The sequence below is a fragment of the Salvia splendens genome, chromosome 17 (genome assembly GCF_004379255.2).
Source record: "Salvia splendens isolate huo1 chromosome 17, SspV2, whole genome shotgun sequence".
NCBI classification, from domain to species: Eukaryota; Viridiplantae; Streptophyta; class Magnoliopsida; order Lamiales; family Lamiaceae; genus Salvia; species Salvia splendens.
The window spans coordinates 20,902,760-20,916,104 of NC_056048.1; the positions used below are offsets into that span (position 1 = coordinate 20,902,760).

At 36.8% G+C, this 13,345-nt stretch overlaps 1 protein-coding gene across 3 annotated transcripts; it reads right to left on the reverse strand.

Moving 5' to 3' along the window:
* Positions 1–3,494: 3,494 nt before the first annotated feature.
* Positions 3,495–12,609, reverse strand: LOC121775194 (TNF receptor-associated factor homolog 1a-like). 3 transcript variants are annotated; one of them, XM_042172225.1, is made up of 13 exons: positions 12,426–12,609; positions 11,564–11,792; positions 10,773–10,884; positions 9,935–10,023; positions 9,781–9,849; positions 9,575–9,704; positions 8,817–8,975; positions 7,944–8,292; positions 7,569–7,681; positions 6,947–7,091; positions 6,117–6,571; positions 5,828–6,035; positions 3,495–5,292 (listed from the first exon to the last, which is right to left on the reverse strand). In XM_042172225.1, the coding sequence occupies exons 2-13, from the start codon at positions 11,748–11,750 to the stop codon at positions 3,721–3,723; spliced, it is 3,588 nt and encodes a 1,195-aa protein (XP_042028159.1). In that variant the 5' UTR covers positions 11,751–11,792; positions 12,426–12,609; the 3' UTR covers positions 3,495–3,720. The 3 variants fall into 3 exon arrangements, with proteins under 3 accessions (XP_042028159.1, XP_042028160.1, XP_042028161.1); XM_042172226.1 differs by having other exon boundaries at positions 11,564–11,805; XM_042172227.1 differs by lacking the exons at positions 10,773–10,884; positions 11,564–11,792; positions 12,426–12,609 and adding an exon at positions 10,643–10,763.
* Between the last annotated feature and the right edge of the window lie 736 nt (positions 12,610–13,345).

The window sequence follows — 13,345 nt, forward strand, 5'->3', positions numbered from 1 at the left end:
TTTTTATGCTTGAGGGTGTATCCATTGGATTGGGGTCGCGGTTGTCTATGGATAGCCATAGGTCTTGGAATTTATTCCATAGTGCCTCCAATGTCATTCCCCATTTCTTCATTCCATATGCTTGTCTGTGCAGGTCTGATACTTGGAATAGGTCTGCTCCGCTGCCATACGTGATGGCCAGACCTTCCCATAGGTCTTTGATCGTTTCGTATTGAGAGACTTGGTTTACGAGGGAAGGCTCGATGTTGTTGATGATCCAATTGAAACAACAATGGTCGCATTGATGGGGTTTGGTGCCCCTTGCAGAGCGGAAGACTTGTACAAAATAAATAATTCAGATAAAGATCTATTTGACCGATTATGCGATTAACCAATTCACATGTTAAACAGATAATTGCATGCTAGAACGCAAATAATTCATGCTCAAAGAAGGTAAATCCTAAAACATGAATTCTACGGTTTAGAGTTACCAATTTGATTCTCCAAAGAATCGTCGATTGCTTGCGCCTTCTCCACGTAATGATCTTCAATGCTAGACCATAGATCTTCTAACTGGTTCCCGAACTGTATCTCGATATCAGGGTGGGTTGATCTTATCAAAATACTAGGACTCGAATAAATAAGACAAAACTTTCTCACGAAGGATAGCAGAAAAACTCACGGAGGAGAAAATAAGAAAAATCACCCCTCACTCTTTTTAGGAGTGGACGTGATTTTTAAAAAAAAACTTAATTTTGTCTCCTTAATTCTCCTATTTATATTAGGTTCATATTAGGCTCAGTCAGGGATCTATGTAAGGTTTTGGATATGGCCTCACTCAATTAGCTTTTTACTAATTAAATTGAACCCACAATTTAATATAAGCTTATATTGGAATATTACGAGCAGCCACTCGGAAGTAATATTGCATTGCCAATCCAAATCCGAAATAACAAGTAATTCGGGTTTCCGTTTTGTTTGTTGTTTATTTCCCGCGCTTAAGATATAAACGTCCATTAATTAATTAATATCTGCTATGGACTTAATTAATCAACATCTTATTTATTCCAAGAGTTGACTTAGCAAGAAACACTTATTTATTATTCATGGAATAATTAAATTCCAACTGGTCAGTTTCCGAATAATAAAACCTTGTTCAAGCTCCTCTTGAGGACATTATCAAATGAGACTCACCTCGCTCGTGATTCAATGTAATAGCAATCCTAGCACCTCTAGATATTAATCACCACTACCCAATATATCAGGATTATTGGGTTGCAAAAAACCCGCACCATTTGATGAGTCAAAGTAGTGCATAATCAATACCGTATGCTCAATGCTAACGTAGTAGATTAAGAAATAGTTATGTATCAAGACCTAGTCTTTCGGTAGATAGCATAAAGACACGTCTTGCTGTTAGATCCATTCAGTGCTATATCACACCAACGTTATCTTATTTCAGTAAGACTTAGAAATAATCGGACTGACATTGCAACCTATCACGATAGGTAGTCTAAGCCTATCTGGGTTGTGAAATTCTTTTTTTTCTTTTGCAAAGCATTGCATAGAACCGACTGTGTTATCTTAAAGTGGACGACGCCCACAACCAGTCTACTAAGCAAAAGACTTAGACTTTGTTTACTTCTTATGCATTAAATGTTCGTAAAACATCTTATAAATGCATAAGCAAACACAATGTAATAATATATTGATTCTATTCGTGCGAAGATGCTCGAATAATACTGAATCGGGTTAAAAGTGGATTGTAGAGTTTTTCGTATATAAGCAAGATTATATTCGTGCTCGAAACATGCTTTTCAGTATACCAAACCTAACACGCGTTGCTGCCACTTTGGGTAGATCGGATCGGTTGGAGAGGGAGGGTCTGAAACTCCAGTGATGTGAGATGTCAGGCACTTCCCTCCGATGGCTCTTCCCATCATTCTCGCCCACAGAGGATAATTGTCCCCATCGAGCCTTGTGAGAAGTTTGATGTCCCCCAACGATTCTGGTTGGGGTTCGTGTTGTGGCTGTTGTTTTGGAGGTTTTTGAGGCTTGTGAGACATACTTAGTCTCAAGAGTTCTGCAAATTGGTCGCAGAAAGAGTTATGGGGCGGTTTGAGTTTGGGGTGTTTTCGAATTCAGAGTCAGATTCTGACATCTTGATTTTTTGGCTGTTTTGCAGGTTTCAAAAGGTCGGGTAAGGTATCGAGACTATGATGAAATTTTTCTGAGTCTCAAGCCCGGATTAACCTGCTCTGATACCATCTTAAAGATGGTAATCGAGAGAGGCGATATTAATCATCTTGCTAAGCATAAGAACACAGAGAGAATTGGGAGTAGAAGATCGTTTGTATTATTTCTGAGATGTGTTTTCAATGTTTACAGCCCCTAATTATATAGGGAAGACTAATTCCTATCTATGGAAAAATGCCTCAATCAATTACAATATTCTCTACACAATTTCAGTCTATCAATTATTCACACAATCTTCTCCTTCTTCTGCTAATATCTCAGTTGATATCTTTTGACAAATACACAATCGGCAACGACTTCGAGTGTTCAAAGTTAAATCAATCTTGCATTTGTGTTGGAAACTTTGAACTTGGAAATGTTTTTTAAATATTTGGACTTTGAATGTTGATAATTTGAAGAAGACGTGTTGCGCGGAATACTTAGTCTTACAATCTTAGTACTTGTAAACTTTGTTGGAACTTTAGACATCAACATTTGGTACTATTAGTATTGAATGTCTATTAGTATAAAATTTGTGAGCAATTTACAGTAGGTTGTTAGTTGTTCTTGAGCAGGTTATTTTACTTTTTAATTTTATAATACGAGATATAGATAATTAATATTCAACATATAATAAATATAACGAGAATGGCAGCGTAGTTGGTCCAAGATTGAATCCCGCCAGTTGCATTTCCCACGTTTTATATATTTTTTGGGCTAATTTCAATTAATGCGAGTAAACGAGACGTGAATCGATTCTAACCGATCGGTTAGTAACTGAACCTAATCTTAATTGTTAGTGATTTCGGCATTTTCAGGTGTTAGTTAACCGACATTTCGGTTCGTTTAAAACCGAACCGAATTCCCAACCCTAGTAGCATGTGTTGTGTGTGCATATTGTTTCTATTATGTATGTGTGTATGTACTTATGCAATTTTTTCAAATTCAATTTTATATTAATTACTTTATTTTACTACAAAAATGAAATCAAATTAGATTTCAATTGTTTCAAATTCAATTTTATATCAATTACTTTATTTTACTAAAAAAATGAAATCAAATTAGATTTCAATTGTTTAAAATTCAATTCACTTTAATTATTTTACTAAAAAAAATGAAATCAAATTAGATTTCAATTGTTTAAAATTCAATTCACTTTAATTCTATATAATTTCAATTTCATGTATTAAACCAACCCTTGGAGGAGTGCCGTCAATCTCCCATAGCTTCAACATTTCTCTCTCCCCTAATAAGACAATATATGATGGGAAGAATTCAAATTCAAGAAAATGCTAAAACTAAGACCAACATTATTCAGGAACCTTAACATTTGTGGGAAAAAAAAAGCAGAAAAAGCCCTTTACAAGATATAATCTTTAACATAAAGGTTACAACCTCAACTTCAAATCTAAAAACCATCACATCTTTTTTTCTTCCCCTTGGATATAAATTCTTTCGTAGTACAAGCTGAGTTTTAGGCCATCATCACATTCAATTTCCAACTTTTCAAAGTCCATTTGATGAAGGTCTGAATACTGCATAGCCATTCATGCCTACACTGAGGTTCTGATACTGTGCTAAATTATAAGGATAGCCATCACTGTCCATATTCCTCAACAACGGTGCATCCGAACTTCCCATCTGCCACTGGCTCGCCATGTAACTATCGACATGCCCATTCACATACGGCCGAGAACTCGCAGGTGAGACCACATCCTTGAGTGTGTCGTAACTTCTCCCAGGAACATCGTAGCTGTGTTGGTAACCATCGTCATGATAACTTCTTGTTCTGTCGAACCTGCACGCACTTGCTGACAGGCCAGCCCCACTAGACATACTGGGGTCACCGGGGAAGGTATACTGCCTGTTGATGTGATGGGGCGAACTGCTGAACATTTGATAATCAGAGTTAGCTCTGGACGCCAATCCAACTCCATGACCATCATCGAGCAAGTCATTGATGATGTCGAGGTGTGGGAATTCATCTGGCAGTACATGATGGTTTAGGCGGCCCGAGGTGCAGGCTGGATACTCGGATGGGAGGTGTTCTTGTGATCTGCTATGCATCGGTCCATTCAATTCGAGACCATGAAGATCATTTGCTAATGAATTATGATCACCATGTATATTTCTGTTACCGTCCACCCCCCTCTGTGGGCGATCCATCCAGAGAGACCCATTCTGCAACACATTATCATGGTGATTCAAGATCCCGAACGACAGGCTAGGCTTGGTCGGATTAGTATCCATTCTATCGGAGCTGTGCTGTGAAAATAGAGGTGCAGATCCAAGTGTGGGTGCCTGTGAGTAAGAATGTGACGGATTTACCACTGAACTGGCAGAATGATTCTGAGAATAGGTAGACGAACTTCCAGCAAGAGGACCAACCATCATTGCATTTCGATAGGATTGTGGAAGGTAACTCTGTGTTCCATATGCAGTACTTTCGGGGCCCAGCCGACCAGCAGCACTAACTGAGCGTGCCAGCACAGGTGCTGTTTGCACCATTGAAACCATGGAAACCACAGGCCTAGGACCAGCTACTAGAGGGGCACTCAAGGGTCTTGACACTACAGGTATAGGCGGAATGGAGGGCTTGTCGGATGTGACTGGCACTTCCTGTGAGGGAAGCTTTTCCATTCCAACGGGTTTCTGATATCCAGAGGGTTTCTCAGCAGGTTTTGAGGCTGCAACCTTCTGTGGGGAAGGCTCCATCACTTCTTGTGTCGGAATCTTTTCATTTGTGACATGCTTTTGATGTCCAGCAGGCTTGTCAGCAGGTCTTAAGGAAGCAAACTTATGTGGTACAAATTTCGGTGAGAGAGTATTTTGAGATAAATTTGCCGAAAGGACAGTGTTACCAGTTTGTTTAGGACTAGCTGAAGATGGTTTCTTGACCAGGACTTGACCAACTGGAGCATTGCTCTTCGTATCCACTCTCACTGGAGCAACTAACGGTGTTCCATTTGAAGGGCTCTTGGGCGAGGAAGTTACATGTGCAACACTATCCCCACATGATTTAACTTCGATGGCGTCTTTAGTTTTTGAAATTTTATGCATGGAACCAGTTTCTTCAACCTAAAAAAAACAAACTAAAACATCAATTATATTGAAAAAGGTAGCACAGTATAACCGAGTGAGTAAGCCCCTTGACACAGCAACTTTTGTGCGTAGCTGAAAATTCACTTATTGAAGTATGAAATAGATACATCACGCACCCGATCAATCATGATTTTCTAGAAGTATTGAAGCAGGGAGGGAAATGTGTATGATAACTAGAGACATGTACCAATGCACAGTAATGTCATATGAAACCAATTATGGAGTTGAAAATATTATACACAAGATTCCAGTGCAAGCTTTATCTAATATTTCCACTTAATAGAAAAGATATAGCAGTAAAATACTCCTACCTCCGTCACATTAATACATTCTCAAAAGGCTCTGGGTATGGAAATCAACGAATGCAGTTTTTGAAGCGATAAATAAAAAGGGGCCCCACTTAAGACAACTTATAGGCAATTTTTCATTTGAGACATTATAATGGGACAGGCTAAAATTGGTTTTGGGACACTATTAGTGGTTAAGAGGGAGTATAATATAAGAAATGCACCTTTTTCCCTGCTTCATGCACATTCCCGTTCCTCACCTTCTCCTGCAAAGACCGGCTAGCAGCCTGGGACAGATTGTCAACAGAACTTGGACATTGAGATGCATCATTTGTATTCCTTGCACCTTGAACAGCGTCAAATGGCTGCCTAAATTCTTCATTAACCCAATCACATGTGCTAGAAGTTTTCTTGCTGTGGTTGTTCCTACTTCTGGAAATACGAATTTAAGATGTCACATCTAGAACTATGAAATAGCCGTAAATACAGAAATAAGTAGACAGAAATATTTACGTGGTCGGTGACTTTTGGTTTTTAATTTTATCGTAACAAGAATTGCCTTTCTGTGGCCCAGATCTAACAGAAAGCACAGAGTCAGAGGAACAAGTTGAAGAGCTATCATCTACTGCAGATAGAGCTTTTCCATCTGTTACATTCTGCACAGCAGGAAGACCACTAGTCGCACTGCCAATCGCTTCTATGGGAGGGTACACTTCAGAAGTATCTGTTACCCAATTGACAGGACTGACATCTGTGTCATCAGAATCTGGTAGGAGTATTTCAGAAACACCATCTACAGAATCGGATGCATCAGAAGCATCTTCAACTGCCTCGGTTTTCTCAAGTATAATTTCTGGCTCAGCAGCTATCTCTATTATTTCTTGCTCGATCTTGTCGTGGACAGTGCAGCTGGTTTTGTCATCCTTTACTTTATCCTTTCCTTTTCGATTATTCTTTTTCTGTTTTCCCTGAAAATGCGTTCATGACAGACACTCAGACAGTATGTTATGGTTCCTAACCCCATTCTTAAGTTTTAATAATTCCAACATGCTCCCTAGTATTTTAGAGTAACAAAAACAGTAGAAATGAAAATCATGGAGTGTCATGAAAACATAACTAACAAAATGTGAATACAAGAAAAGTGAACATGGCATACAGATAAAGAAAAGTCAAGAGAGGCAGAGCATGAAGATTCATAACCATTTTCAATCGTAAAAAAAAAAAAGAGAATTATCTGTCGTTCCAAGTGTTAGATAAAACCAAAACTACTTCATGCATGCAATTTTCCCTGAACATCCCTGGAAGGGAACGTCCTCACCATGTACAACTGAGACATAACAAACCTGTTTCTTTTTAGACTTCTTTTCCTTATCAATTCCTCGCCTGGATTTTTGCTCTATTTCAGCAAGCCAAGCTGCCTCCTCTTCACGGATGAGTTCTTCTTGCTTCTTCAAGGAAACAGCCTCTTGGTATGCAACCTCAATTTTACTGTAATAGCAACAAAGAGCAAACAATAATAAATAGAAACAGCAATAAATACTTAAAAATTAATGTTATCTATAGATGAACTTAAAGAGAAAAGTAGGAGATGAATTGCAAACAAGCCATTGGGCAACAAGTATAAAGTAATAAAGGAGCAAACAATCTACTCTGTGAATAAAAAAAGTAAACACCAGGGAAAATGGCGAACTTTTTACTCGGTGAAGGAAAAAAATTTAAAAGTAAACTATCCAGTTAAAACCTCCAATATCCTCCCCCTCATTTTTCATATAAAGAAGAGGCAGGTTGATGCCGCAGTAATATTTCATAAAATCACAGCTTCTCTCAAGTCTAAAATCAAGTAAATTGACAAGACAAATCTTTGTGTGCTAAAATCTACTCAAGCATATAGCTTCAACAAAATATCAGATGTTTTAGGAGCCATAAACTCCTCAATAGTGCATATTGCATAATCGAATATTTTACCTGAATATGTGGGCTAAGACAAATATCTCAATAGTTCGGCGACCCAATTCAGTAAGTCTCCTCTCATCACGTTCAATAGAATCTTTGTTAAACTCCTCTCCTACAGTCCCATCCTAAAACAACAGAATTCCAAATAAGAATGTCCATAAAGAGAGGTCGTGGAAGATGTTTATCGAAAACAATTCAAAACCAAATCGAAGGAGAAAAAAGGCATTAACAACAAAAATAATTGACGGGGGCAAGGATGGTGGTCATATAATTGATGTTGCCAACATTCGGAATAGTAGCAGTGCTAAATCGTGCACTCAATGAAAAATTTTAAGAAATGGCTACGGATTATGGTAAGCACAAAGAGTTGGACAATAAAAACCAGACCTTAGTACGGTTTTGGGGTCCCTTCTCATCCTTTGGAGGTAAAGGCTCCATAGCAGCCCGCTCAAGCAATAGCAATACATCATCAACCAAAATGAATGTATCTTTCTCCATGCCAACTATAGGAATAGGTAAGTCTTCTACCCCTAAATACTTGCCCTTGCTCTTCTTACCCTTATTCTGACCTTCAAGAGCTTTCAAACCACTATACAAAGAATCCATGACAAGTGTAGATGTCACCTCCTTTTCTATGAAAAATTGCTTCACAACAACTTTCAGAATGGACTCTGACTTCTCTCGTGACATACGGCGACGAGAACTTTGGTCCATACCCAACCAGAAAGCACATAAACTGAAAATTGATGGGAAGATGTAAAAACTTAGCTGGTATCGCACCACTGGATAGTGATCAAGTGAAAAGAAAATAGCTCGCAGATATTTTCAATTTAGGAACAAAATATGAGATATCAATTTCAGAAAAAAAATTATGGCAAGGACACTAAAGCTTTCATCCACTCTAGAGGAAATATAATTAGGAAATACATGGGATTTTCTTTTGACCTTAATATAGTACTTTTAGATCAATGTCCTTCCAGGATATCCACTTGTTTTCAACAGCCAAATTTTCATTTGCATATGAGAATATATGTCATGAAGATATATCTCAAGCCCGAAAAAGTAAAGTATAAGATTTAATGAGAAATTATATTTTAAGCTACCGTTCAACAAATCTACAATGCCATTACAGAATTATCAACATAAGATGCAAAGTACTGCTTTTGAATAAAAAAAGAAGCTCAATTAAAGAATATATAAACCAGTGTGTTCCTAGAAAAGAAAGTGATTATGAAAGAATCAGAAACATGAACACAATACCTTGACCATCTAGCTTTATCCTCTAGTAGCTTTCCAAGTTTTGTCCTACGTTCTTCCACAAAACGCCGACAAATCTGTTCGACGTTCGTTAAATAAACTCTTATAAGTTCTCTCCGATACTGACAGTCAAGGCAACGAAAAGGTCGATCTGCTCTTTCCCTGCAAGTAGCATTAAGGTTTACAGTGAAATGTATTAACCAAGTTATGCAGATAAGTTCAAGACCATTCACATATGCAAGCAAGAAAAGAAGATAAAAGCAAGCAGCTAGTTATCATGTTCATTACACAAGTCCAAATTTTATTTGAAAGCTTTTATGAGAAATACAAAATACTGGCTTTACACCATATTACCATATCCTCTTCAATTGTTTCAATTGTATTCTTTACATAAGTCCGAAATTTATTTGAAAACTTTTTTGGATAAAAACAAAATACTGGCTTTACAGTTTACATGCAGAAAAAGATATGCTACTAATAGTTTAGTGGAGAATCCAAACATGCTTGGAGTGAAACATTTATCGAAGGAAATGCTCACATTGATAGTGAGTAATGCATAGTGAATAGCCTGAATTTGTTAAGAAACTCAAATAGTTGTGCTTTTACATAAGCAAAGCTCAAGCGACTGTCATATTAAGCATTCCCAGAAAAATCTCTTATTCACAGAACATGAACAGATCGACTTTCATCTCTTGATTTCTTACTTATCAAAAAACTATATAATGCAATAAATATTGAAAGACGAGAGATGGATATTATACCTGATAACCTGAACTTGAGCTTTAATTATCAAAGTATCAGCATCAATAAACCCATCCAGCACCTTTGATAGCTCCATAAATTTCTTCCATCCCCAGTCATGTTCCTTCTTCCAAAAACGATGCAACGTATCTTCAAGTTTTGATCAAATGCGTCAATTTCAAGGTTTTGGTGGTAGAGATATAAATTATAATAATTGAATAAATACCAGAATATTTGGACTTTTTTGGATCTTTATTCACAACAGCAATTGTGAACTGGGAAAAATGACTCCACCCTATTCATCGATGAAACCAAGTCATGCAAGTTGCCAAAATCAACAAACTAATGTTTCTATGAATTACCACTGTAATGTGCCATACCAGGAAGAAGCTTGTCATGATTTGCAACACAAAGAAACAAAGAGAGATGATTGCAGACATCACAGCCTTGTGGATAAATCAAAATATACCTATCAACCAAATTTCACAAAATCTATTAATTATGAGCAGCAGGTTCAACACTTGACTATTTCATTGTTTTACATATGCAGTGTGCATCACAAGAAGCCCATTGCATATTTGCATTACATAAAACTGACAGAAAATAAGTAGTTTTAGAGGGAAGGCATAATAGTTTGCAGATCAAGTGATCAACACTCCCAAAAGGATAGTAAATGACTAGGAACTGTACAAACTAAATGGGTTGATCAAGCAAACTATAAGGATAATTAATTAGGACCAAATTGATTCAATTTAATTCCTTGGGTGAATATTTACTAGTATTTGATTTTGAAGAAGAGAAGAATTGCCGATGGAAAAAGCCATACCCATACTCATATCTGCCAAAGCCTCTGGAAACACATTTGAACTCTCAAAAAGGAGTTTAAAATTATATATAAATAAAGAAACACACAAAAGAATTAGGATATTTAGCTCCTTCTTTAATGTATTATACTCCAGCTAGAAGTCTATAAAGGACGCCAACCAAGTTTACTGACATAAACAAAGGTTCAGATGCCTCATAATGGATTAATATAATTACTGTTGCATAAAATAAATTGTTTTTTGCATAAAAGCTTAAAATCTAACCTGGTCCACAAAATCAGCTTAAATAATAATGTCATAACAATGACTCTGAAGTCAACAGGTCAGATAATACAGCTGACTGAGAATCTTTACGCACTGCAATGGCAGAAGGAAAATTGACAGGAGACCATACCATTTGTAGCCTCCAACTTCAAATGCATTGCTACGAAGTTCTCTTTTGTTGATTTGAGAAAATTTATCAATCTTCCAAGTATACTTTCCATATAAGTCGGATGGCTTTGGTCCTGCAGCATGATGAGTGACAAAATAAGCGTTGCAAGGTTAGAGACTTTTTATTGAACAAATGAATGATAAAGATGATATCAGTATCCAAAAATCAAACGTTCAATAGATTGCAGTTATAAATAGCTCAAATTGTGCAGCTTCAAAATCTGAAAGGAATTCTGCATACTTTTTAGCAAAGAGATCTCTCCACACAATGTTAAATGGAGAGCAGTTACTGAATAAATGGCTATCCCCAGATCCACAACTAGTGTCGCCACATCCCAACCCATGGAAGGTTAAATTATTTCTGTTTTTCTTTTTTCTCTCTCTTTCTCCTTGGACGAAAAATAGGTAGTGTATGTAAAATACAAATATTGGAATTTCTCTTGTACAAAAAGCTGTATATATTTTTGGATTCTTCTTGCTTACATCTATGATGTAACTTTAGTTTCAACTTATATTCTCTCAGATATCGATGATTCATTAAAGGTCTCCTACTCTCCTTCAATCCCTGAGCTTAATTAAATGAACAGACTTTGGAAACATGAAACAGAAGGAATATAGAGATGTTGCAGACAGATCAGAGTGTGCAATCTTCAACCAATATCATGCATTTCCTATCATCAATCGCCAAGAGCACAGAAGAAAGATGATGAATTCAGGTTGCCAGGAAATATACAACATAAAGAAATGGCACACCTCCATCATCATCGCCGTCACTGTCCCAGTAAGGGGGAGAAGTAGATGGACTCCCATTTTCAACCTGCTCTAAAGACCTCCATTCAGCTAATGCTTCCCCAGTCTGACATCGTGGCTGCTGTTTCCCAGTTGAAACCCCTTCAAATGATCTTCCAGCTCCGCCCTCCTCAATTGCAACTCCAGCCATTTCTCCCACTCCTCAATATCCAGCACACTTCCTCTATGTCACCTGCTTATATACACTAAAGCTCATTTCAGAACAGATAAGAGCTAGCTGTGTATACGATAAGATTAAATCAATTGGCAAGTGACCAGATGATTATACATAATCAAATACTCATTATAGAAACATTGAATACACTGGAAATGAAGCAATCCATCTGACATATAAGAATTATAGTAATCAAACAAATTGATACAACGATCAAACCAAAATTTCAACGGGCGACACACAAATTCCAATCCTTAATATCCTCATAAAGTCCAAAAAGCACAGATCAGATGAGGCAAGTCTCAATAAACCCTAAATCCTATCATCCAAACCCAACCAAAAACAGTAAGAAGAATCGAGAAAATCTTCCCAAACAATATCCATTGCACAAGACCCTAGTGAATTTTACCAATCAATAAAAATTCCAGCAATCCTCGACTTCCAACTGAAAACACGATACACTCACAAACCACCTCAGAAACCATTAACATCCTGTAATACTCATAATCAATATCAGTAACCCCCAAACCCTAATTCAAAATCCAGAAAAAATGTAATATAGAAAACCAAATCAAAACATAAAAACCAGTAAAATACACGCGAGAGAAGATAACAAAATTGTGCAATTCAGATCGAGCGGCATAAACAGACCTTAATTAAGAAAGAAGGAAGCTTTGTTGAATAATTAGGCGAATGAGTAGTCAAGAGAGATTAGAGAGGTCGCAGGTAAAAGAAAAAAGCAGCAGCTAAGAGCAGAAGCGAAGGAAATCAATTTCTCACAATTTTTATTACACTTGTTTATATATTAGTAATTTCTTGTTTGTGTGTGTTGTAATATAATTTTGGAGTAGGGTTTCACTTTTCATAATAATAACATAGAAAATTGATCAACACACACTAAAAATTTTAAATTCAACAATTCATTTCGACAAATATGAGTTTCATGATCTCTCACTACAATATTATAATATATGAGATATATCATCACTTTTTGAAAAGGGATGGAGCTTTTTTGGTTTGATTAAATACATTTCTAAGTATTATTTTTGAAATTTGCTTTATTCTGACTGGTGAAAGAGTGAGTGAGTGTGATCGGCTCACATTTTAGGGTTTTTTTACTATGTTAGCGTGAGTATTCTATTTCTAAACAAGATAGAATGGTCTAAATAAGCATACTGAAAATTTGTTTTTAAATTTGTTAAATTAGGTGACAAAGTTGTTATAAACCTTTTAGTAACTGTGTTTTAATGTTGTGGAATTATATGTACGTAGTTAAAGAGAGAATAACTTTTAAATTAAATTAGTCGTTACTTTCATTGAATCCTCAATTTCAGATTATGTCGTTCGTATTCTGTCATGATTTCAGAGCATTAATTATTACTATTTATTTAATCACTAAAGAGAGGTGAGTGGAAGTGACGAAGACAATGGCGTAGCAGTAAAGTGAAAAGACGAATGCGGCGGTGCAACAGCCAAGTGTTGTAGTGGAAGTGAGGGGGAGAAAGAGAAACAAGGAAGAGACGAAGGCGGTGGCATGAGGGCAAAGGAGAAGGTACAACGATGGAAGCACC